Here is a 27118-nt window from a genome sequence, read left to right on the forward strand (position 1 = left end):
ATGAAACCTTCCAAAAATAGCCTCAGATACAGCACCCCTCGCATGTCACGCTGGGCAGTACATGGTACATTTTCAGTGTTTTTAGCTTTCAATTAACACATAACAAATGTGGCCCCGCTGTTGTCCACTTATAAATAATGACAAAACTATAATTATAAAAATTAACAATAAATTCTGTCGTCACCTGACCTATTAAATGCTGAAATATGTCCTATGTTAGGGACTTGTTAGGCGGGTTTGACCTTCGACTTCCTAAATGAAGGAGTGAGCAAAAATGTAAAAGTTTATCACTGTATGCAGAACTGAGTGTGAACCTTTGTTACACAAACCAAATAAAAGGCCTGAAAAAAAGTAATATCAAACATCCATAATTTTAAGTCGCCTGCATTTTCATTGAAATGGTAAAGGAATACCACAAGAGACTGCAATATTGTGAGATGCAATATACTGTAGGTGCCAACAAATAGGTTCTAAAAAGTGATGTTTTGGGACACTGAACAATGGGAAGAGTAAAAGGCATCAATCTGTTAAACAGAGTTTTATGTAGGAAGGTTCCTGCCGTACATATTGTGCCCAGTTCATTTCATGAAGTCAAATTCATTGGTTAGGTCCAATCAAGTTTTCATCTCAAAGGTCATTCGTTGCAAGAAGATGCATCAGAGCTCAGATTTAGGAATCAACAGGTAGTATTGTGGCTAGGATTATGAAGAACTTTGAGAGCATTTAAAAAACAACATTTTGGTTGCCAATAACAAAATATGGGAAAAGTGTCATTTTATAGTTTTTTTTTAAAGATTTTTTTTAAAATTTATTTCATTTTTTTACATTTTACACATTGCAATTTCCCTCTTTAATTTGCCATCAGCCAACCATTATTTATTTATTAACTTTTAGGACATCCTTTATTTAGATTAATTTATTGAAGAAGGTGACATTGCTGGCATTAGTATATAGCCCTCAGTTCTCATATCCATTAATCTGTCTTTCTTGGCCTTTAGAAACGTTAATGTATCTTGAGCTACACGTTTAACCAAGGCTTGTGAATCAATTGTCATCCCATGTTTACCCAGTGCTGTTCAGGAAGGTCATCCCTGTATTGCAACTTCTGGACATCACAGATGGATGGAACCAAAAGGCAGGAGTACACCTGCCATCAGTCCGTCGGTCATAGCCATAATCACTGTAGGGATCCAAACACATACAATACCATTATCCAATAAAGGTATGTCTATTTGGAACTGACTCGCTGTCCTGTGTGAAAGATACCCATTTTAAGTCCACCTAGGATTTTACCTGTTTCAGGTGTACTGTCGTAGCTACGAGAGATGCACCAATCTAATTTTTTTCCCAGCCAGAGTCTGAAGTACAAGTTGCCGGCACAGAGATATGTGATGTTTTTTTAACGTTTTGTTTGAAATGTTTTGTGTTTTGTTAAAAAAAACAACTCACAAACCTTTATATAATATGGCATACATTTTCACTCAAATATAACACTTTTATACACAACCAAATTTTGTTCAAAACCCAAAGAACGTTGTGGCAAGACTACAAGAATGGAACTCATTTGTTGCTGTGAGTGTGAGTGTAATCTTCCTGTATATGTTGCTGTGCCGTTTGGTTCAAATATTCACCGGTTAAAGGTTTATACTGCAACATTCATGCTATTTTTTATCCTGACTATGACGTTTAGCATTTTTAATTAGCATTACACTGGTGGAGATGAAGCTATGCGTTTGCAGTATGTGTCTAGTTCAAGTTGCATTGCGGCGTTTGTCTTTTTTTGTCTTTTTTTTTTTTTACTCACAACTGCCATCTCTGGCATAAAGTGTAACTGTAGCCTCTGTGGAGTCAACTTAAACTGGCCTCTTCTTGTTTTTTTCAGTTTCCATCCCAATTGTGTCATACGCTAGTTAACACATGTCCACGGGAACAAAGATGATGTCACCCTCCACCACTCCACCCCTCCCCACCCCCTAGAAACTGTGGAGTGTTCAAGGGCGAACGCTCTACATTGAAGGGAAGATACCAGCTGATAGGCGCAGTCAGTTAAAAAGTCAGGAATCTTTGTACTCATCTGGGCATTGGTGGAGCATGCACGACGTCGAAAAATCTTTAACATTAACATTTTAAACTCCACAAAGCATCTTTAAATATACATAGTGTTTATTGTGTGTGCATAGTTTTATATGAAAGTTCAACTTGAGTATCAATAAACAATGTATGTGAAAGTTCAACTTGAGTATCAATAAATAATCTACCAGACTGGACACAGCACGCTCAGGGCGGAAGAGTATAGTACAAATATGATTCGCTTGTATCGGGTGTCATAGTATCGGAGCATTATTGCAAGTCAAAGTACAAGAACAGACATAGAGTATTGGCACCGGTGTCTGTACCACATGTGATTGGGCTGCCAGATTGTATCGCGGTCGCCCAACAAACACGCCACGCTACAGGATTGGCTGGAAATTTTCCAGTGGACGTCAAACATTGGAAAGAAAATTTTAAAGATGTCATTTAAATAACAAAATGTATGGACTCAAATTGTTAAAACGTAAAAAAAACTAAGAATATAAAGGCAAGATATATTGAATAATAATAAAATACATTGAATAAATAAATAAAGATAAATACACAAATTAATTGCGTGAGATGTGACAAATATTGATTGTTTAGATTGCTAATGTGTTCCTATTATCATTAAGACTGTTTTTGTGATGTATTGTGATTTGTGAACAGCTAAAACAGAAAAAAAAACAAAGTGACATCGGCATAAGTATCGGTGCATCAATCCTATTGTAGCAAAGGAATAACAGAGGCAGAATACAGGCAGCCACATCCAGAGGGTGTTGTCGCTCTCAGGTGACATTGTCACACCAACTGTAATTCTATTCATGGGTCAAGCAACAGGAGACGCAGACACATGAACTTGCACTTTTGGCATGCACGGTCAGTTCTGCCTGAAAGGGACTGACAAAAAAACTCTGATGCGGCAATTTACTCGGAAGCCAGTGTGAACATGACTCCATCTTGCAAAAAGCATTGCTCACTGAGATACAAGAAAATCCAAAAGTACTGCCTATTTAGTATTTTATAAATATTGTAAAATCACTGGAAAAATTGACATAACATCTCTGTACCCAAGTAACAAAACTACACTATCAAAAGAAAATGGCAAATAATTGTCCCAATGAGTTCAACATGTGCACAGATGCAAATGTGGTGTAATGGCTGATGAAAGCTATTGGGCTTTGTGTAATAGACAATTTTATATATCAAATTCTTTTTTTTGATTTTCCACCATTTATGCACAAACCATACAAAAAACAGTAACAATGTACCCGCAAAAACCCTCACATACACACACAGAATACATAAGAAAAAGATGGAGACACAGTAACAAAATATATATTTGGAAAAAATAAATAATTTCACATCATTTGAAAACAAGTAGTTGCTTGACTGAAATTAAGAACAGCTTATTTGTCCAATTTAGTTGTCCACTGCCGGGAGCTTTTGACTGTGATAGTCCAGAAATGGTTGCCAGACCTTGTAAAACCTTCGAACCGAGTCTAGTTGAAAATTTTTGTTTCTCGAGTTGTAGGTAGAGATACAGTCAGTTCTTCAGGAACTACTCCAAATATCGTGACCATAGGATTGGAGCTAATCACTTTGCCGCACAAAAAAGAAAAGGTCTCAAATATTGAAAGCCAGAATTGCGAGAGAGACGGGCATGACCAGAACATATGGCAAAGTGTGGCTGGAGCCTGGCGGCACCAAATGCAAGTTGGATCAATATCCAGGTAAATCTCAGCCAACCTGCTCCTTGATAAATGTAACCCGATGTAGCACCTTAAACTGTAGTAACTCGTGTCTGATACAGAAAGATGATGAATGTATTCTTATAATTGCCACCTGTCAGGAATTATCAGGGATTTCCATTCCTATATCATTGCCCCAAGATTCCCTGATTCGGGCCAGTGATGTAAAGGTAAAGGTACTGATGCCATCTTTTGGATACCAGCATATAGCTTGCTCACCACGCCATTTTTTTTTTTGTTGAGAGAGAGCTCAGTATTGTTCATTTGGTAATCTTACCGATTGGACATGTCATCATCATTGCTCTCCCTTGTTTTCCTTTTTTTCTCTTTTTTTTTGTATGTGCATGAGTATGTGCATGTGTGTGTGTGTGTGTGCATATGTGTGTGTGAGTGTGTGCTCATTAATTCACATAAAACCTATTCAAATTAAAAATAGTTCAGTATCCAGCTAGAGTCGTGAGGTTGTCAGGAGACCCGAGGAAAGATCAAAGAAAAGAAAGGAAAGTAAAATCCAGCACTGACCAGACATCACATACTACCCACCGGGTTACCAACCAGAATCTTTCACCAACCCCAGAGACATCTAAATTCCAACAAATTAGGGAGACCTCAAGAGACCAAAGTAAAGACTAAGGAAAGGAAAGATGGATAGACGAAGCAGAGTGAGATCCACAGACATCAGCCTCCACCGATTCAACGACCAGAGGAAGAAGCAGATTGTGTTTGAATTTCAGTAGATACTGGTGTGGTGGATCTGGCATGCATGAAAACCTCCACCTAAGAGGGGAGCCGTCGACCCCGGCCAGGACAGAGCAAGCACAACCCCTCAGGGTCCCTCAGGCCACAGCGCCAAGGCACAACCCCCTGGCCCCACAGGGGCCACTGGCCGGAGAGCAAACCCAGGAGCCAGGAGCGCCCCCGACCCCAACACGGCCCGCGCCCCAAGCCCAACGCAGCAGAACGGGGCACGGCAGGCCCGCCAGGCACCCCACCGGCCTACAGCCCCTGCTCCCTCCACGACCCCCCGGCCCCCTACCCACACCTGCCACCCACCACAACCCAGCGCCAGTCGCCCCTAGGCCCCCAAACCCCCTCCCCCAGCACTCTCCCACTTAGTCACCCGTACCACCCTCCCTTCCCAACCAAGCCGCCACCCCCCACCTGCTGGACATACAGACGGGGGACCTCAGCACTGCTTAATACTGCGGTCTGCCCCAACCGATGGCTCCCCACACCGACACCCGCCCTTCCCAGTTGTGGGGTGCATTAAAACTGGAGGGGAGTTGTAGGGCGAAGACGGTGTCTCCACCCTACCCCACCCCAAGTGTGTGCCCTATGTGTCTATTAACTCTTTGACTGCCAGACGTTTTCAGAAAAGGGATGCCGTCAGTGCCAGCCGATTTAAGCATTTTGACTGATCTTTCAAGGTCCACAGAAAATTTGGTGTTTGGACTATGGAAACACACATACTACCAAATGAAAGATTGGACTCTCATCTTTCATCAGAAAAAAAAGTTTGTTTCTACCTTATTCCGTTTTTCAGTAATAAACAATAGAAAATGGTTAGTTTCACCCAAATGCTCTGTTTTGAAACAAATAACGGAGAAATCAAGCTTTTTGTGAAACGATATTATTTCATGCACTCTAGTGAATTTGACACTTTTTTTTTCCATGAATGATGCCACAAACACCTAAACAGTGCTTTACTTCTGTAAAACACTACCACCAACAATGAAAAAGTGTTTTTTGATAGCACAATACGTTTATTTACATTTAACAGTGTAACAATTTGACAAAACAATTTGGCAAACTATTTACAAATGTGTGCAACCATGGTACTATTTACAGTTGTGTGGATGTTTCAAATACAGTTTTTCTTTTTGTAACACTCCCCTGCGTGCAAGGCGACGCAGCAGGATTTGCACAACAGATTAGTTTCACTGCGATGGCTCCTTCGCCTGCAGACGCTACACTTTCTTGCTGGCTTTTTTTTCCGGAGAATAGCAAGTATATACTGCAGTGTGTGTTTGGCCATGTTGCCATCAAGTCTACTCTCAGGATCATGATACGGTGACGTTACGGTGGTGTTACGTCCTTCTGTTCCTATACTGGGTGGTAAGAGATGTTCTGATCCATCTTATTCGCTCCATTCATGGTGGCATCGTAGTCCATAACCAGTGTCTTCTCCGTGATCAGACTGTACCCACTCCTCCGATGAATATGCATTGGACTCGGGGCACTCTTCGTCGTCCGATTGAACGTCCGCCTGAGCTGAAGTGCTCGGTTGTGCTCCACGTTTTCCGGCGTTAGCATCGCTAGCCGGTGAGGCTTTATGACGTGATCATAGCCGCCGCGTCAACGCTTCCAACTTCGGCGTCAGCCTCGGAGTCACCATCATCACCATCGTCGTCATCAATGTGCTCTTTAGCATTGGTCGATGCTTTTCGTCTTTGAAAAAAATGCTCAAGCGTGAGCTGCTTGCAACCGGTCGCCATTATGGCTTCCTCAGCCATTGTCCCCTCAACACTCTAGCTCCGCCTCACATCTTCTACTGACGCCTACCCAATCTTGTCCAAAGAGAGTCATCGCTGCCATCTAGGGGCCAAAAATAGGCATTATACTAACTAGATCTGCTTGATACTTTCAGCACAGCTGGCCAAGGCTTTCCTCCATCCGTTTCCAAAAAAAAAACCTAAAAAACTTGGTGAACGTCTTTTAACGTCTTTGGCGCTCCTCCGTAGGTTTTTACTAAACGTCATTTAACATTTTTGGCAGTAAAAGAGTTAACAAAGTGTATTGTGCAAAACTAGTGCAGTGAGTTAAGAGAAGCGACCGGCAAGGCCTATCCCAACTGCCCACCAACCGCCCAACGGGACCCCGGTATGCATATGGGAACAGCCCGGCCCACCCAGTATGCCAATTTATGAATGTTTGCCGCCCAGTAATATTGAATAAAATTTGGAAGTGCCAACCTTCCCTCTGTCTTTCTAGAAAAGCCTTTCTAATTCGCGGAGTGGTCCTAGTTCAAATAAAAGTAGAAATTGATTTATCTACCTTCTTGAAAATAGACTTAGGGAGCAATGTAGATATTGTTTGAAACAGGAATCTGGGCAGGATCGTCATCTTAACTGAATTGACTCTGCCAGCCAGCGACAGCGGCAGCGATGACCAACGTGTCAGATCCAGTTTAGCCTTATCCAGAGCCGATTTGAAATTTACCTTAAAAAAGTCACTATACCTACACATCACAGTTATTCCCAAATAAACAAAAGAATCCACTGCCACATTCCTTGAATAGCCATCAGATGACATCTGATGAGCTAGGTCATTAACTGGGAATAGCAAGGTCTTGGTGAGATTGATTTTATAACATGAAAATTTACCAAAATTTGAGATAATCCCTATAGTGCTCTTGGGATGGAAACCGAAGGGTCAGACACGTATAAAATCAGGTCATCGGCATTAAGTGACAATTTATGCATCAACCTACGTACATTACCAAAAAGCTGACGTCCGGTGATGAAGCCCGTTTGGTCCGGGTGCACCACTCTATGTATAATTGACTCCAACATACTAACCAGCACCTTAGTCAAAATTTCATAATCACAGCAGAGTAAAATTATTGGCCGATATGATTCATACTTTAGAGGGTCCTTTCCTTTTTTAAGAAGAACCAAGATTATCGCCTGAGACATTGTAGGTGGCAGTGACCCTCGATTTAATGCCTCAGCATATACACTTTGCAAAATGCGAAGTATTTTAGGGGAAAATGTTTTAAGAACCCAGCCGAAAAGCCATCAGGTCCTGGTTGGGCATGCCCACTCTTCATCTTTTTGATAACTGAATCAATTTCGGACAGAGAAATGTCCAGTTCAAGCTTGGACATGTCTTGTTCGCTTAGAGATGGCAACTCTATATTATGAAAAAAGTCTGCCCTCAGCGCCTCGTCACGTCCTTCAGAGGTGTGAAATTAAAATAAATAAAATTCCCTAAATCGAGTGTTTATGCATTTTTGATCTGTAACTATTCCATTGGATATAATAATCTCAGCAATAAATCCCGCCTCTGCAGATTGTCTTAACTGGTGGCAGAGAAGATTACCGGCGCATTCGCCGTGTTCATAGAACTCATGACGCAATTTAAGATAGCATCTTTCAGCTACCCCCGAAGACAAGATATCGAACTTTGTCTGTAAAGTGACTATCTCCTTATACAGGTCAACAGATAGTGATGCTGAATTTCTGCGGTCGATATCTCCTAATATAGATGACAATTCGTTTAAGCGGGCTGACTGTTTTTTGTGCTGGCATTTGGGAATTAACAAAATCAAAACCTTGATCAGATATAGCCGCGAATCAAGCTGCCAAAATCGTTGCGGGATTTCATTATTCAGGAAGAGCAATGACATTGTAACCGGACCATGATCTGAAATAACGGTTCTCACAACTGCTACCACTCAAGTGTGGGAGGAGCTTCTTATCCAGCTAAAAATAATCAATCCTACTGTAAGACTGATGCGTGGCTGAAAAAAAAAGAGAATTGTTTAGATAATGGATGCAAATACCTCCATGCGTCAGTCACACCATACGCCTAAAGAAAAGCCTGAATGGTCTCAGCTGATTTAGTTAAAGTGGCAGTGGTCGTCCTTGATCTGTCACGCTGAGGACATAGAACTGTATTCAGATCACCTCCCAAAATCAGACTATGTCTATTTATATCTGGGAATTGGGAGAACAAATCACTAAAGAATTTAGAATTGTCCGAATTGGGAGTGTAGACACATACCAATATCACCAGCAGATTAAACAAGTGGCCCTGTACAATAACAAATTGGCCATCACTGTCACATATCACTTTAGCTTGCACAAAATGTACATCCCCCCCTATGGATAGGAAAGGTAGAGTGAAAGATTTGTGAAAAGCCACCCCTCCTCAGCATATTGTGGTTCTTAGGCAAATGTGTCTCAGTCAAGAAGGCTATATGAGTTCTTAATTTGGATACATGTGCAAACACCTTGCTGCGCTTCACCGGATGGTATATCCCTTTAACATTCCAGGTCACAAATTTTGCCAAATCTACCAGATCAGATACAGCCTGACTGTGACCACAAAAAAATAATATATATATATATATATATATATATATATATTACAAATTACAATCTTGGAAAAGAAGAAGGGATAAAATAAAATAAAACTTTCAAGACCAGCTATTGTCATTTTGTAATTGAAGAACAATTCTAATTAGAATGTGGCACAACCTCAATGAAAAATAAAAGCCTTGTATGACCTATGACACATTATCTTTGAAATGTAAATAAAACGATCAGATTGCTCCAAAAGCCCTTGGTTTACATATGAATGATTTTCTGCCTTCAGCCTCCTTGAGATAATCCCGGTGGAAAATAAAAATGTTTTACATAACCACTTATAAAAATGTAAATTAAATAATGAAATAAATAGATAAAAATTTGAAAAATATATACGAAAAAAAAAACAAGTACCAAAGAAAAAAGAAAAGAAAAATCCCCTCTAACGATGACATCCACATCCATTTGATGACGTAAGGTTGGTCGTGAACCGAGCCCGCTAGACAGCAAAAACAACAAAAAAGAAAAAAAATCTGCACTGCGGACCCTCAATCGTCGTAATGAAACCAAGGTAGTTCCTGGCTGAGCGCAAAAGTCAACAAGTGGGAGCAATGTTTACCACACAGTAGATATACACACCTATGGCTTTCACCGGGAAATAGAACCAAGAAAGGAAGAACGAGGGGGGGAAAAAACATACAAAAGTTGGGTCCCTTGTGCCACTAAACTTGAGTCCGTCGAGCTCTGAATCCGCACATCAAAGACATCGTCCTCTGACGGGTGCCGCTGCCTGTTGTGGGTCCTCAGTCCTCACCGACGCTACTTGAATTGCAGATTGTTTCGTATATAGTCCTTGGCTTCTGCCGGATCCTTAAAGCTTGCACGTTTACCATCCAACGCCGTGATCCTCAGCTCCGCAGGCCGAAACGGACACCTTCATAAGACTGGAGCAAGCCACAAACTTTGCTAAATTTTGCCCGCTGTTCAGCTACCGCAAGCGTGAAATCTTGTTGCACTCAAATGGAATCGCCGTCCTCAGTGGTCGGCGTCATGCCATCTCTCGCTTTCTTCAAGGTTGCCTCTCTCTCCTGGATGTAATGGCATCTGACAACGGAAGCTCTCAGTAGCCCGTCCTCACTCCTCTTGCGTAAGGTGTGATGAGCGATAGGTAGGCAACTTTGGGAGGGCATATGCATCTCACACTGATAAACGAACTCGGCGAGTCACTTCCCGTCCTCTCTCCCCTCATTAATTCCAGTTATGCACAAGATGAAACGGCACAATCGAGCCTCCATGTCTTCGGTCCGGGCTTTATAGCCCGTCAGTTCTTTTTGCACTCCGGCTAACTCATGCTCCATGGCGGCGATAATATCTGACTGATAGATTCCAGCACCGCAAACCCCGTTTCTAGGGCTTCAATCTTAGCAGTGGCTTTATCAAAAGCTTGTTTAATTTCCACTCTCAAGCTGTCAACCTGAGTCCAAAATTCAGCAGACTGAGCCTCCACCTTGTCCAACAAATCGATCCGTAAGCTAGTGATCGCTTGTAGGATAGCACTCCGCCCATCTAAGGTAGAGCTCTAAAACGTTCACAAAAGTCCACACTAGGTGTTCCCCAACAATCCAATGATAATTGTGCGGTCAAACTGGTGGATAAATTACGTAAATCACGGTTCCAGCTGGGAATTCAGCCAAAACGTGTCCTCATTTGGCGCCGCCCCGGAAGTCCTCTCGTAATAAACAATTTTGATGCCACGAGGAGCAGCCTGACTCTGTGGACCTTCATGCATACACTACGGGTGTAAAAAAAAAGAAGTGTTTTGTTGCTGAAGAAAAGTAATGACATTGTGGGCAAATATAGGGTGGGGAAGGGGCTGAGTTGGTTAATGTTGCGTACGGATTATGTTATTGATCCGAGAATAGAAAGATAGTGTGCTGTTGAGGATGGCATCCAGATTCTTAACCTGAGGAGTAGGGGAACTAAATAACATATTAGATGGAGAAGCTGTCAACTTTGAAAGTTGGGATTTGGTGCCAATTAGGAGAACTTGTGTTTTATCTCTGTTTAATTTCATGAACTTTGATGCACAGGAGCTGAGGAAGAAGTGTGGAAGTCAGACATGTTTACTGTAAAGGTTAAAATGGATGTAATTAAAGACACTATTTAATTTAAGTACAATTATTCTACGGGGGGGTTAGCAGGGGCACCAGGATGGAGCCTTGTGGAACACCTGTAGTGACTGGACAGGCAACTGACTCGTATGGACATATAGACTCAAGATAGAAGATTATGGTCGGACAAATACAATGATTACATCAAAAATAGCTAATAAGAGTTGATATATTGCTATTTCTTATTCTTTCTTGATAAGAACAACAATAAAAAGCCTTAAGTTGTTCCATCTGGGGCGCGGCATGGCTCAGTGGTAGAGTGGTCATCTCCCTACCGAGAGTTTGTGGGTTCGATCCTCACCCCTGGTGACCATGTCAAAGTGTCCTTAAGTAAGACTCTGAACCCTGATTTGCTCCCAATGGTCCTGGCAGCGCCCTGCGTGGCAGCAGTCGGACATTGGTGTGTGAATGGTTGAATGTCAGGCATTGTAAAGCGCTTTGGGCACCATATGGTGTTGTTAAAGCGCTATATAAAAAAACATTCCATTTACAATAGCTATGGAATTAAAAATATATATTTTCTATATATATATATTTTTAGTAACAGGGTTAGTTTTTCACTTAGATCGTTGGGGTGACGACCGGGGCCTCTCCCCGCTGGGCCTGGGGTTCGGGGATGCCGCCCGTCCTCCGGTGCCCCCATCTCCCCTTCTGCCCCTGGTGTTCCGTCCCTCCGCGTGGTGGGGTGGGCGCGGGTGCCCTCTCCGCTCCGCTGCCCGGCCCCCTCTTCGGCGCGGATGCCTGGGTGCGGTGTGTCCCCGGGGTCTGGGGTCGGGGGCTGGGGGGCTGTCGGTTGGTGGGGGTGGGGGCGGGGGCGGCTTGGTTGGTGGGGGGGTGGTGGTGGGGGTGCCGGGGTGGGGGGTGCTGGGGTGGGGAGGGTGTCTGGGGATTTGGGGACCTGGGGGCGGTTGGGGCTGGGTTGGGGTGGGGGGCGGGGTGGGGGGCGGGGGGAGCGGGGGTTGTGGGCCGGTGGGGTGCCTGGTGGGCCTGCAGTGCCCCGTCCTGCTGCGTTAGGTTGGGGGCGCGGGCCGCGTTGGGGTGGGGGGCGCTCCTGCTCCGGGGTTTGCTCTCCGGCCGGTGGCCCCTGCGGGGCCCGGGGGTCGTCCTTTGGCGCGGCCGCGGCCTGGGGGGCCCTGAGGTGTTGCGCTTGCTCTGTCCTGGCGGGGGTCGACGGCTCCCCTCTTTGGTGGAGATTTTCATGCATGCTAGATCCACCACACCAGCATCTATCGAGACTCAGACACAATTTGTTTCTCCCTCAGGTCATTGATTCGGTGGAGGCTGGTGTCTGTGGATCTCACTCTGCTTCGTCTGTCCTTTCTACCTTTCCTCAGTTTCTCCTTTGGGCCCTTGAGGTTTCCCTGATTTGTTGGAGTTTGGATGTCTTTGGGGTTGGTGAAGGTTAGTGGCCCGGTGGGTGGTGTCTGGTCGGTGCTGGGCTTCGCTTTTCTTTCTTTTCTTTGGTCCCCCTTCGGGTCTCCTGGCGGCCCCACGACTCTGGCTGGATTTTGAAGTGTTCGGTTTAGGTGAATGGTATGGGAATTCTTATTTATTTATTTTATTTTTTTCTCACGCACGCACGCACACACACACGCACGCACACACGCACACACGCACAAACACACATACAAAAAAAAAAGGGAGAACAATGATGATGACATTTCAAATGATCAATACTGAGATCTCCCAGAAAAAAAATAAATAAATAAATAAAAATATATATATATATATTTTCTGTCTTTTAGTCACATTAGTTGTATTTGTGCAACACATTAAAATGAACAAGAAATTGAAGAAAACAACATAGAGTAAAAATTTGTCACACAACAACAGAGAGTTAAATAACACCACCACAAAACACTTGAATAATACCGAACCAAAAACCAAAGAATACAAATGTGTTTTGAGACAAGTTTTAGAGAGGGGGCTTGCTAGTGATTGGAAACTGAAGCGTCATAAACCTTATACGATATTTTTTTTCACTCTTTTTTGCTCTCAGCCCTTCATTTAAAGATGTACTGGAAATGTAATCAATTGCCATGGAAATGTAATCAATTGCCATTTGAATTTTATACCAAGCGCACCATATAGAGGAGTAAAAAAAATAATTGCATATGGTTGATGAAGCTTCATTTACCAATCACAAGGGCTTGCCTAACATTTAGTGGGAGATCATTCCAACTATATACATACATATACATATACATACAGTCAGATGGCATATTTTCACTGCAACCAGAAAGTTGCTAGTTAATTGTTGCGGCATATTACCAATGTGTTTTGGTTGGAAAGATTGTCTGGGATTATGATACTGTCAATTCTGGTGCAAAGAGTTTCGTTGTCAGTGTCCTTTAATTTCCTAAATGAGGTGACACGTGGATACTTGATGGCAGTGGCAGAGAATGTGATGAGGAAGTGGTTAGTTATGTGGAGACCAGCAGAAAAGAAAATTATTTATACATCAGGCTGAGTTGTACTACTCCCGAATGCTTGTGAAATTTGTTGGAATATTCCGTTCAACTCTTAGGAGCTAATCTGAGGGAATATGATGGTTATGAAATATAAAAACCTCACCATTCAAAGTCAGCCTCTGTGCAGTCGCAAGGACCTGACGACATTGAAACCAAGTACAACTTTCCCATCACACACCTGGACGTGGGCTTCAGCTTCCGATAGATTCTTTTCACTCCCATCAGACAGGGCTCCCCCTGTAGATCAATTTCAAAAAGTGGCAAAAATTAAAGATGCTCATTTTTCCAACTGTCACATCTGCCATAAATAACAACCTGGATGCAATCATCAATGTATGCTTCGCACTGCGGAAATGCACATTTGCGTTGTTAAGATTTACTGTAGAATGGCATGCCTATGTGTTTTGGGGATGATGCTGTGTGCTATTCTCAACGTCTTTACAGATCTCTTGTGATTCTGACTGAGTTTCACTTGTGTGTGTGTGTGTGTTTTTTGTGCTATTTTTTTTCCACTGCACCTCTTCTTAGCACAACATTCTGCCTTTGTGCATTAGGTGTCACTTGTAAGATGTCTATAGATTCTGGCTACTTCACTAATAGAAAATTCCAGCATCTAAACCCGTCTATCTAATCTTTTTTTGTTTTTTAAGTGTGATTGACAGCAGCGCAATATGGAAGAAGGTATTTGTTTGAATCTGAGTATGTGGGTGCCGAGATTGAAATGAGTTATGTCAAAAGAAGGAAAACAAGTTTCCATCTTGGCTTCTGGTGTTATCAGTTTGAGGGCTTCCTGCGCATGCACACAAAATGATTTACTTAGAGCATATGTCACAGATGTATACTAGCATTTACAAACATCAGAAATCCGAGTTTAGAGTATCTCTCTGTAATTTGAGAGTTGATGGTGAAAGTTTAGAAAGATTTGACCTCTTTTTTTCATTATTTAAGATTCTGAGGACAATTCTTAAATCTGGCATGTATTGTTTAAAGAGGTTTCTAACAGACCTAAAATGATGCCTGTGATATAGTGGACTGGATATCAAACAATATTCTAATCATGAAGGCCACAGAATGAATAACAAGTTCTTGCATTTTCATTTGATTGTACACGTCTACAATGTGCAGCAGTCAGTGAGTGTTTTGTTGTTTTCCAAGCCTCAATTAACCTCTAAAGCAGGACTGGTCTAGCACAAAAAAAATGGCCCAGGCATTTTTTTACTTAGACTGGCTCCTCATTATTAGCACAGTGCAACCGATGAGTGATTTATGTACTATGTGTTACCTGAAGGAGTGTATTTTACTTTTATCCCTGCCTGGAATTGGCAACTATAGTTGCATTTGATAAAGTAGTAAATAGAAAACTGGGTAAGAACAAACAAGCAAACAAACAAACATTCATGCATCCATTTTCTGAACCGCTGATCTTCATGAACAAACAAGGGGAAAAAAACTGTATTTGGAAGTTCTGGAGTTATGAATGGTACAACATCCTAAACACTGTACAGTAATATGGGAATATCCCACAAATGCTTTTTTCATCTTATTTCATTGGATTCTATAGTATCTATTCTGTAACATTAAGGTGCATTGTGGAGTTACAAATATGGGCACCACCTTTGTCTTTCGAATAACCATTGTGAAAGGAAAATTTGTGGTGCACTATTAAGTTTATTTTAAGCATATATTTTTTTGTTGTTGCCCTATTTAGTTCAATTGATTATTTTATTAAAATCATCTCTATTATGTATTTTCTGGATATCTCTGATATGGGAGTTTAGGCTTCCATTAAAAAGCTCTAATAAGCCATTTGTAACATACAACAGGGATAAAGCAGCCCTCAAACCAAGCAACCACTGGTAAGTCTCTTAAAAGCATTTGACATTGTCTTACTCTCAGTCAGTGAAGGGATGCCTTTTGCTAATACTTTTATACTTGTCTTACACTTACTTTTTACATGTTCAATTGCAAAGCTTTTAATTATAATTAATTTTTGAGTGCTGTGAAATATTTTTTAGCCAACTACCCACTAAGCAGCGCAAAGCATTTTTGGATGAAAAAGAAGATACAAAACAGAGTGCGGTGCCATCAGTATCTGATTGATGAATCTTTGGAATTCCATTTATAGTGGTTTCTGTAGGGCTTTTTGGAAATAAAAAGAAAGTAATAAAAAAAAAAAAATAGACTGGGGCATATGCGCTTGGCATAGAGGTGGCATCGAAGTGGGTGCCTCTCAATTTTCATGGTAGCGCAACACAATCCTACACTGTTAGGGGCCGTCTTCAGTTCCACACACAGCTGCCGCACCTCCAGGGCTTCTGGCAATGGGGTACCGCAGGAATGATATTTTCGCAATGTCATGTGACTTCAGCAGGTTTAACCCGAAGGAGGTAAAAAATAAAGCCGGCTTGTTGACGACCTATGCTAGTAGTGCTTGTTTTGTTCTCGTGTATCTCCAGAAAAAAAACATGCAGAGTAAACACAGCTGTTATGGAACTTGCAGAAACGACTCCAGACACTACGACCGTCCACATATGAAGGATGTATTCTTTAATCGTTTCCCGAAGCCAAAACTTTAAAGGGATAAATGTGAAAGTGGATCAACTTGTGCGGATGTCTAAAAAAGCTGTTTAACGCCAGCGAAGTGAGCGTTTCACCTTAATATGTAGTAAACATTTTGTTAGGGGCCATGCATGCATGTTCCTACGATGACAATCCTGCCCTTGTCGGCCACCACCGTCCAGAAGAGGTAAGGGATTGTCTTTATTTAATTTTTATTTTTTGGCCGTTTGGCACTACCCCGACTGCCGGACGGCAATAATGAATGCAGAGGAAAAATGCTAAAATGGCGTTGCCACTGTTGTTCGGACCTGTCATGCTTATCGCCTGAATTTTTTTAATTATTTTTTTTGTATGAAAATTTATCTGTAGGGCTTTTTCTAACTTGAGGGAACGACGCGGGAAAGACCTAATAATTGAAAGAATTGAGGTTTAACGAGTTTTGTTGGTTGTGCGAAAGAATTTCCGAGTAGAATTGCGATCGCTACACACACAAAAAAGCAATAAAAATGTACCCCCCCCAACAACTATCAAAGACGTAAGACAACCAGATATGACAGACAGGGCATGTAATGCTAAAGGAAGGATAGTTTGTTGAAACTGGAGAATGTCAGTGTCGGTAACATAGGAGAATATTTTGAGGAGAAAAAAAAATTACCTCTGGATCAGGTCAGCTCTTTTCCCGTCTTTTTCAGCCATCGGACACTCAAGCTAGTTCCTTAATTTGTTAGTTTGACCCCCTCGCTGGACTCATGAATATTAGTTATGTGTGGTGACGTATATCTTGCGGACCCCATTTGCTAACAGAAAGTAGACTGAGCTCAGCATTAAAACAAGCCCATTTGAGAACCACTGAAATAATCAGCCCAGGCGCTACATGGTAAGTGAGTCGGTGTGTGTGTGCAAGCATATTTGGTATCAACCTAATGTGGTGAAGTTTGCCAGCTATAAGGACAGAGTTGCTGTACTTCAGAGGGCTAAGAACCTTAAAGGCACAAATATATTTACCAATGAAGACTACTGTATACGGATGCTGTCAGGCAAAAAAAAAACGAGAATTGATTCCCAAGATGAAAGCTGCACGTGAGAGAAAAGTAGTGGGATGCAACTAAATGTGTTCTTTTAATTTTATTTTATGTTAATTTATTTTATTGATTTATTTTTATCGATTTTTTGTTTATTTAAATATCAATCATGGTAGTTTTTGCATCGATGCATCATATGCAAGTGCAGAAAGTTCCGTTTCTGTATGTTGCCAAACGCAGTCCTCGTTGTAACAGGCAATCCACGGCGACTACAACGATCATCAACTTCCATGCGGTTGAAATTGTTTAAGTCTCCATTGCTTTCCATTACTCTTGACTACTGTTTGGTAGCCGGGTAACACGCTCCTACCCACATTGTACTGCACAGTCCGAGATGCGCACTTATTGGAGGTGTGGACTGAAGACATTTAACATTTTCAATTTATATTTTTACTGTTTATGAATTTACTTATAAACATATATTGGAATATAACTGTATTGTAATGAATAACACTGTGATAATGTTGTTGTGGAATGTATTGGAACTTTTACTCCCTTCAAGTTCACATGGAGATAAGAAATGTGTGTGTCTGAAAGGGAGTCAAGTTCTCATGCTATTACTCATTATGTCGTAAAAACTGAAGGTCCAAGATCATTACCTGCCTACATCATATATCCGGGATGGTAGGGGAAATGGAGTAAACATGTCAGTAAATCACTTGTCTGTCTATTATAATTACTAACCCTTTGTCCAGCCTCAGAGGAGGAGTATAATTTTTTCATCTTTAAAGCGACTGTGTGTTTTCATATTGACACACTCGAGGCTTAACATCACCTTTGAATGTAAGCATGTCTTGTGTCTTTTAGGAGCTCCTAAAATAAATCTTTTGCAAAAGAAGCTTCTTCATCAGATCTCATTTTTCAATTATTTTTGAACACGCAAAGATTACACTTAATATAGTAATCGAATAATACCTTCAAATGGTGACCTCCGACGGCGACAAATTGGGACGTTTTTGCAACAGCTGTGATGATCTTGGACAACTGAATTTCTAAATGCGCAAATATTAACAAGGTGAGTGGACAAATTATCCACATAGAGAAATTCTGTTTGTTTGGGATTACTCAGAGCTGCATTACGTCCGTACCAAATTGTATTTGAGATCTGTGAACAAGTTAGGGGGGTTTTTGAAGTCGTATTTGTTACGGAGGGACGCGAAAGTCCTCGATTTTGACAATTACTACGACATTGAACCATGCATGGGTTGGCCCGTTGAATACGGAAGTGACGTCAAGTGGGAGCGCTCCGCCGTTCGGAAACGGCATATGAGATTGGTTCCGCGGTGGAATAGGCTGTCTTGTTTTTATTTTTATTTTGGTATGAATAAGCCCTCCGTATAATTTTACGGAGTGAGCGGAGAGGATAAGCCGCCCGTGTGGTATCATTCACACGGTGTGTGTGCTGTGGGTAATTATTAAAAACCGTGGGACATAATTCCTCGGGGTGTGTGTGTTGTGTTGAATTAAGCCGCTCGTGTGATATTCACATTGGAAGTGAGAGCTATGAAGAAGCCGCTCGTGTGATATCATTCACATTGGAAGCGAGAGCTGTGAAGAAGCCGCCCGCGAAGATCCGGATAAGTATTTATTAAGTCGCGCAAAAAGATATTTAATTTCTGTTTCGTTTTTTATTTTTATTTTTATTTTTCTAAAAAAAATATATATATATATATATATATATAATAGTTTTGATCTGTTCTATTGTAGTATCATAAGTGAGACGTCACTGACTTTATAAATATTATAAACGACTAAATTACTACATATAATGGACGACATATTTGACCGAGACTCAGAATGGTTTGATTTGCATATACTTCCGGTCGAGAGTCAGAATTGGTCGCTAAGCGAACAGTGGGTTCATGATGCTGGACGCATTTCCACCACGGTGTCAACGTAAGTATGAAACTCTTTTAAATGTTTGAATGCGCACTAATTGTGATAGTGGTTGGTTCTCACCGTTGAAAAATGTGGTGTGTTCGTGGAATTTGATTGTGTAAACAGCGCCAGACGCTGATTACCTCCGTGAAAAACACATCTATAGTTTCTTCGAATGAAAGAAAAGTTAGACGGTGTGGGGTCGTGGACCAAATGTTGGTTTGTGCTACAATGTTAGCGTTGGGTAGCTCTGTGAAAGTTGCGCGGATGGCGGTGTTAAGTGATTTTGAGAACAAGGAGGCTGATGCTAAGCTAGCGGCTCTTCCAGCGTACGAGTTGCCATGCACAGGAGATGAGTTTTTTGGTAAGACGCTACCACGCGAATCTGTTTTTAAGGCTGAGGATGAGTTAGCTGTGGGCAGCCGCATCTGTTTAGAAATTGGAACATAAATTGGATGAAGTGTTGACTGTGAAAGAGGACCCGCGGGGAAAATTTGAACTAAGCGAGAGCTCTTGGTTTAGAAATGAATTGGTGAGTGTACGCGTTTGTTTGTTAAGCTCCATGGTGTGTTGTGGCCACGCGGTTTTTCGTTGTTTGTCTTACAATGTGCGCGACGTGTCTGTGTCGCGGCCGTAACGTTGCGATGGATTGTGCGCGAATAAGTCGACATTTGAGCTATACGTACGTGGTGATGTTATTATTCGACGAAGTAACGGTGTATTTTACAGTGAGTCCGTGCACTTCGGAGATGTTTGTGTTCGTCTGTGGTTATTTTATTTTTTGGAGGAGAAATGAGCAACGTTGCGGTGAGAATTATGGCTTTTTGAATTGGTTTAACAAGTGAGACGCCACTGAATTAAGTTGAGGAGTTTGTGACTGTTTGTGAGTGTTTGTTGAGCCCAGTTGGTGAAATGTTTGGAGCATGTGTGGATTGTGTGATTTTTTTCCTTGTTTGTGTGCCTGCAGGGAGTTTGTGACTGTTTGTGTGACTCTGACAATGGGAAAGGTGTGTTGTGTGATGTTCTAGCGAGATTTTAGAAATCAAAATGGCCGTTTGGTCTGTTTCTCCTCACTGCCTTTGTGGAGATGAGAAAAGTGCAGAAGTTAAGTGAATGGAAGTGTAAGTTTGTTTGAGACAGTGATTTTTTAAGTGTAGGAAAGAAAGAAAAAAGACGGGTGGAAAGTAATTTTTTCCCTCCAAAATCCTTTGTCCTAAAAAAAGGGTGAAAAGAATGGTAAGCAGGAAATCTGCATATTTGGAAAGTAGGGAAGAATTCATCCTTTGTCTGTGGCAATTTTTAAAGCCCTTTCCCCCACGCTTGATTAGGGACTAAAGGTCTGTGAGGATGGGGGCCGTGAGCTGCTGTTTTAAGAAGGTGGTGATTTGTACTGTTGTCTGTTAAAATTAAATTAAACTAGATAAAAAGGACAGGGGAGTGTGTATGATAAGTTTTTCTTCCGCCCCCCTTCTCTCTCTCTCCTTTTTGTCTCCTGTGGGGAGGGGGGTGTGATAAATTTATTCCTCTCTCCCATTGTCTCCATTTGGGAGACTTGTAGTCTGTTGTGTGTGAATAGCAGGGGTCTTCTAATGCTAATCTGTTAAAATCAAATTGTTCCTGTTAAGCAGAAAGATATAGAGGTCTAGATGATAACTACAGGCCACTATCATATTATTTTAAAATCAGATCTGTGTTTTTTATAGTTGAATGAGTAATAAAACCAAATTTTAATATAGTTGAATAAGTAATAAAACCAAATTTTAATTGAAATAGACTTTTCATTTTTGATTTTTTGATTTCCCCTGCATCTCTGATAACTTATTCGTAGGTGTGAAAATGATTTAACTTTTGTCCTTATCTGAGTCCCATTCTAGAAGTCTGGAGAGGACTTTCCTCCAAGTGGCCAGGGTGACTGACAGCTGTCACATTTTCTTAAATTTAAGGTAACATGTAATGAAGAAGAAGTCTATGGTAGACATATGCGTAAATATAGTAATACTACTTGCTATAGTGTAGAACACATTTAAATAAAACTACAAAATACATATTTTTTGAGAAAATTATTATATTTCATTATAACAAGCATATAAATCTCTTGCTGTGATCTCATCTCCCTCTGTCTGTTCCGAGTGTATAAGTGTTTCAGGCAGGTTCAATCTTTGACGAGAGGTGTTGTTCTTGGGTGTCTCCAACGTGCTGGAATAACCTGGCTGTTGGGCACAGAGTGGACGGCGAACTGAACAATGGTCACTTTCGGGGGGGAAGTGATCACACGGACTGCGAAAAGGATGGTATACTGCAAATCCGCTCGCCATGAGACTGTTCAATGACTTATGAATTATCTGAGCAAAATGTCCATCAACTCTTTGAGCAGACATCTCAAACTCTCATCACAGCCGTCCTGATGAAACTGTCAGGGGTCTCCAGTGACAGCTAAGGCCTGCTTTGAACTTTGCCCTGCATAAACTGCTATCAACAAGGACAGGAAGGAATATGAACTCCAGTGTGGACTCAAAGTTCGAGTCATCTGAGATCGGCCTTTGAGTCATATTTTGGTCTGTTTGAACACAGTTTGCACTCTGTACTGTCGGAAAAGGAGATGTGATCTATAGCAACGCAGTTTCGGAAATTGAGAACGGCTTACGTGAATTAGGGTAGTATAAAATTTATTCTAATCTTTAATACTATATTTTCCGTTGTTTGATGCTTGTTGAATTTGGTCTTCTAATTTTTTGCCCATTTTCCTTTTAAATTTTAGCTTCTGGATTGGACTCAGATGTGGAACACTTACGGCAAATTTGCTGGTTAAATTTTAAATTTTTGATTTAGGTCGCAGCACTGATTTTTAATTGGGTCATGATCTGCAAAGTTGCCTACTGTGTTTTATAAGCCCCGCTACTCTGTAGAAGAGGGGAGGATAATTAGCATTTTAAGATTACTCTTTGGTTTATTTGAAGTAGATATTCTGATATTTTATCTTATTTTATAGTTAGTTTGTTTTTTCCTCACCCTGTGTTGCCTGGACAGAATTCAAATTTGCGCCTCCGAGGGTTTTGTTTTTAGGAATTGTTGTTGCAAGACTAAGCAGGATCTGCTCCTGTAGTCTTGGTGTTGGCCAAATTGCCCCAATTTGGTTTTTATTATCAACAGGACACAAGGTGTCAGTTTTTTTCCCTTTTTGAAGCAGCAATTTGTAAGCGGCTGCAGTTTTCACATTCAGGTCTGAAATGATCAAAATTGATCTTTATCAGATGAGGGAGTCAGTTACTGGTCTGTCTGTGTGTGTCACGAAGGAAGGTATGCACACAAACAGTTCATGTTGAATTAAATAAATGTAGGACTATAGGTTAGTCTGAATGAGGTGATACTTCTATAGTATGTGAGCGAATTAATTCACAGATGGAGAATTGAGGTGTTCGGATTTTGACCATGGGAGGAAAAGTAAGTGCTGGCGAAGACAACTCATGGTGAAAATAAGGTAAGTATATTCAATTTCAGAAACAATTGAAAAGTATAATTTCTAGAGCCCATGGAATTTGCCATTTAGGTGTGGAAGGAACATTGGGACACCTGGTGGACATTATTTTATGAGACAAGTTGTAAAAATGAACTGCAGGACTGCAGTGTTTATTAACTCTTTCACTGCCACTGACGTTTAAAGACGTCAAGTAAAAACCTACGCTTCACTGCCAATGACGTCAAAAGACGTCATCCAATGATTTTTTTTATTTTTTTTGAAACGGGTAGAGGAAACCCTCTCGCATGTCTGGTCAAAGTTTCAAGTCTGTCTGTTGTGCCTAAGGACTATTTTTGGCCCCTAGAGGGCAGCGATGACTCTCTTTTGACAAGATCGGGTGGGGCGTCAGTAGTATAAAAGGCCAGGCGGGGCTAGAGCGTCGAGGAGTAGGCGAGAGTTGAGAAGAGACAAAAAATGGCGACCGACGGTAAGAAGCAGACCACGCTTGATCGATTTTTTGGAAAAGGAGAAGCATCAACCAGTGCTAAAGTGCACCATTATGATGACCGCGATGATGATGGTGATAAGGAGGTTGACGCCGAAGCTGCAGCGTTGACGCGGCGGCAGCTTCGTTCACGTCCTCAGGCCTCAGAGGCTAGCGGTGCTAGCGCCGGAAAACGTCGTGCACGACCGAGCACTTCTGCACGCGAGGACGTTCAATCCGACGAAGGTGATGATGATGGCGACAATGAGGTTGATGCCGAAGTTGCAGCGTTGACGCGGCGGCAGCTTCGACCGCGTGTTAAGGCCTCGGAGGCTAGCGGTGCTAGCGCCGGAAAACGTGGTGCACGACCGAGCACTTCTCCGCACGAGGACGTTCAATCGGACGACGACGAAGAGTATCCTGAGTCCGATGGATATTCTTCGGAGGAGTGGGTACAGTCTGACCACGGAGAAAGTGATTCGGACAGTATTTCATCCGCAGAAGACGTCGAAGGTAAGCACAAACTTGCTATGAGATACTTTTCTAGCACGCTGCTAGCACCTCGTGTAACGTGAATGTGCATTCATAGATCGTGGATCGTGCTCACAGCGACGTCCCACTGCAAAGACGACAAAGAGAGGTATAAAAAAAGTGTTTTCAATACACCGCAACAACAAAAGAAAACGCTCTTTCGATATTATTTTAATTGTATATATTTCTTTCAGCTGCAGCTCAGAGTGACGCTCCTCGGAGTGAGCAGAATAAAGGTCCATCAACCAGTGGATCCAAGAAAAAACGTAAATATATATATTTATATATATATATTGCATCACACTGATCTAAAATGAATATTATATGATATTGAAATGTATATTTGCAGATCCCCAAAAATCTGGCTGGCATGAAGCAGGCTGGCAGCCAAACTCCTTCCCCTTCACTGTGGAGCCAGGACCAAGAGGTGCCGCAGCAGAGCTGAATTCAACCCGGCCAGTTGACTTCCTGCAGCTCTTCATCACAGACGAACTTCTGCAGCACATTGCTGATCAGACAAACTTATTTGCACGTCAGTCAATGCAAAAACGGGCTGAAAGTCTGCCACACTGCAGGAGTCGTGCTTGGAAGCCGGTGTCTGTGTCTGAGCTCAAAACGTTTTTTGCACTCCAATTCCTTACTGGGTATATAAACAAGCCCAGTATCGAAATGTATTGGACTCAGGACGAAATAGAGACGACACCATTCTTCAGTCGCGCAATGCCTCGAAACCGCTTCCAGCTCATCTGGAGTTTCCTGCACTTCAACGACAACGAGACGGCACACAGTTCAGACGACAAACTATTTAAAATTCGTCCTGTGTTCAATCACGTTGTAAACAAGTTCAAGGAACTGTTTCAACCGGGCAAGAATATTTGTATTGATGAGGGAATGATGAGTTTCCAGGGACGTCTTTCTTTCAAAGTGTACAACCCCCAAAAGCCGGTCAAATATGGGATCAAATCATATATTTTGTGTGACTCCCAAACCGGCTATTGTTTCAATATGCAACCCTATGTTGGCATTAGTTGTTCTCTCCCCGATACAGTGTTCAACTTACTGGATCGTCTGCCAGGAAATGGGTACACACTATTCATGGACAATTTTTATAACTCTATTGCTTTGTGTGAACGTCTCCTGGCAGCGCGCACCAATGTTTGTGGAACGCTGAGGAAGAACAGGGGTGAACCCAGTGAGATAACGTGCCTAACCAACACTGGCCTTGGGGTGGGGGGGAAACTGGTAAGGCACAACACAAATGTTTTAATTGTGGCATGGCAGGACAAACGTTTGTTGAGGATGGTGACAACGTTTCACAAAGATGAAATGCGGACAGTGGAGGTGTGGCGGAAGGCACAAAAAAAAAAGTGCCTTTCGAAAAACCAATTTGTGTTGTGGACTACAATTCCAAGATGAATGGAGTGGACAAGATGGATCAAAACATCTCGTACCACCCATTCACACGGAAAACGTTGAAGTGGCACAAAAAGTTTGTTGCGTATCTTTTCCAAATATGCATGTTCAATGCTTACATATTGTACAAAAAAAAAAATGGGACGAGTCAACCTTTTTTGGAGTTCATCCAGCAGGTGGTGAGAGGGTGGCTGTTGCCACAAGACCAGGAGGAAGTTGGGATGGAAGAGCATGAGGAAGCCAGACAAAGTACCAGGTCACCGTATTTTGATCCTGAAAGCCGACTTGATGGTAACATGGCCAAACACACGCTGGAACACATGCCTGCTACTTCCCGGAAAAAAAAGCCAGCAAGAAGGTGTCGGGTCTGCATGCGAAGGGGCATTCGCAGTGAGACAAGGCTGTGGTGCAAATCTTGCAGTGTCCCCTTGCACGCAGGCGAGTGTTACACTGTTTACCACACAAAAGTAAAATTTATGTAGTTCAAACATCCACACAATTGTAAATAATCACACATGCACTGTTGTACACCTTTGTAAATAGTTTGTCAAATTGTTAGTTTTCTATGTAAATAAACTGTTTTTTTTGTTATAAAAAAAGACTTTTTCATTGTTGGTGGTACTGTTTTATAGAAGTAAAGCACTATTTAGGTGTTTGTGGCATCATTCATGGACAAAAAGAAGTGTACAATTCACTGAAGTGCATGAAATAACATCGTTTCACAAAAAGCCGTTTTTCTCCACTTTTTGTTTCAAAACAGAGAATTTCGGTGAAAGTTACCATTTTCTATTGTTGATTACTGAAGAACGGAATAAGCTAGAAACAAACTTTTTTTTCTGATGAAAGATGAGAGTCCAATCTTTCATTTGGTAGTATGTGTGTTTCCATAGTCCAAACACAACATTTTCTGTGGACCTTGAAAGATCACTCAAAATGCTTAAATCGGCTGGCAGTGGGGACAACCCGTTTCGGAAAACGTCTGGCAGTGAAAGAGTTAAAGGTATAAATATATATAAATCTCTTCTCAGACTGTTTATGGCCCGGCCGGACATGAGCAGTTTTGGGTTAAGATGATGTTGTTTTTAAATGATTTACACTGCTATAATAAAAAACTGTGTAAAAAATACAGAAATTTGATGTATGATAAAAAGCACATTTATGCTAAATCTACAACAGTAAATATCATGGTAAAATATTTGATTAATCATTATCTACTATTACAAGGGCTTCTTAGGAATATTGGATTAGACAAAACCCATTTGAAAAAACAAAAACTTCATAAGATATAAAAAGGCTGGACTCCTTTTGAGGGTCATAAAAACAGGCCGTTTCCCGCCCTCAATGTTCCGCTGGGGGAGTCACACGTTGAGAGGCCCCCAGTAATTAAGGAGATAGTGTCTACATTCTCTAAGCTAAACAGATGTTCCTTCAAAAATAAATGATTTTGACTATGTGTGGTTGAAAGTAACTAAACGGAAATGGTCTTGTCCTCGTTGGCTAGGTCCATTTAAGGTCAAGGAGCGTACATCCTGTGCGGTGCGCTTGTATCGAAAAGGGGATACTTGGTATCATCTCTCATCTACAAGGCCGGCTGTTTCTGGTTCAACGCTGCCACCAAGGGCAACCATCTGATGATCTACGCCCACACCAGTTGGAGCCATCTGACGGATCCAAAACACGCCGTTTCCAGTGTCTACCTGACAAGCTGTCCAGGGGGGGAGGTCCTGAGAGGAGATTCATTGTAGTGCCTTTTCCATGGGCAAAGCTGACCAAGTGTCAATCTGCTGTTTGAAAGGGGGAAATCACTCAATGGTGATTTGAGTCACATGCCCCTTTTCATCAATCCACAAGGATAGAGTCACACTGGGAATGAAGTCCCGTGACCTTTCCTGCGATCTCTGGCAGTGAGCCAGGGTTCGGGAAAAGGCTGACAAACGGCTCTTAAAAAAAAAAATCAACCAACGACTGACAAACATCCTTCTCCTTCGACAAAATAACTTCTTCTCAAGATGGCTTCGATGAAGAACTCTGCTACTAATTGCTGCATTGTGACGGTTTTTCTCTTGTTAATTGTTGTGCCATTTTGGTTTTTCATGAAACCCCTTGACGTGAGTTTGAATACAACACACCGTGATAAAAGAAATGTTATTTCTACCCAAAT

At 41.8% G+C, this 27118-nt stretch overlaps 1 protein-coding gene and 1 long non-coding RNA gene across 6 annotated transcripts in view; one reads left to right on the forward strand and one right to left on the reverse strand.

The window, feature by feature from the left end:
* Positions 1–27118, reverse strand: part of sorcs1 (sortilin-related VPS10 domain containing receptor 1) — a 258319-nt gene that overhangs the window by 35896 nt on the left and 195305 nt on the right. For all 5 annotated transcript variants that reach the window (XR_013294726.1, XR_013294727.1, XM_077570250.1 and 2 more), the window contains exons 16-17: positions 13657–13790; positions 1067–1180 (exon numbers count right to left, since the gene is read on the reverse strand). Coding sequence is in view for 3 of the 5 variants with exons in the window: in XM_077570250.1 (XP_077426376.1) it covers positions 1067–1180; positions 13657–13790 (248 nt within the window). In the remaining 2 variants the exon portion in view is untranslated. The remainder of the gene's footprint in view (positions 1–1066; positions 1181–13656; positions 13791–27118) is intronic.
* Positions 23010–25533, forward strand: LOC144054872 (uncharacterized). Its single transcript, XR_013294729.1, has 3 exons — positions 23010–23653; positions 23739–23810; positions 23894–25533. It is a non-coding gene; the product is annotated as an uncharacterized LOC144054872 (long non-coding RNA).

The sequence above is a fragment of the Vanacampus margaritifer genome, chromosome 7 (assembly GCF_051991255.1).
Source record: "Vanacampus margaritifer isolate UIUO_Vmar chromosome 7, RoL_Vmar_1.0, whole genome shotgun sequence".
NCBI classification, from domain to species: domain Eukaryota; kingdom Metazoa; phylum Chordata; class Actinopteri; order Syngnathiformes; family Syngnathidae; genus Vanacampus; species Vanacampus margaritifer.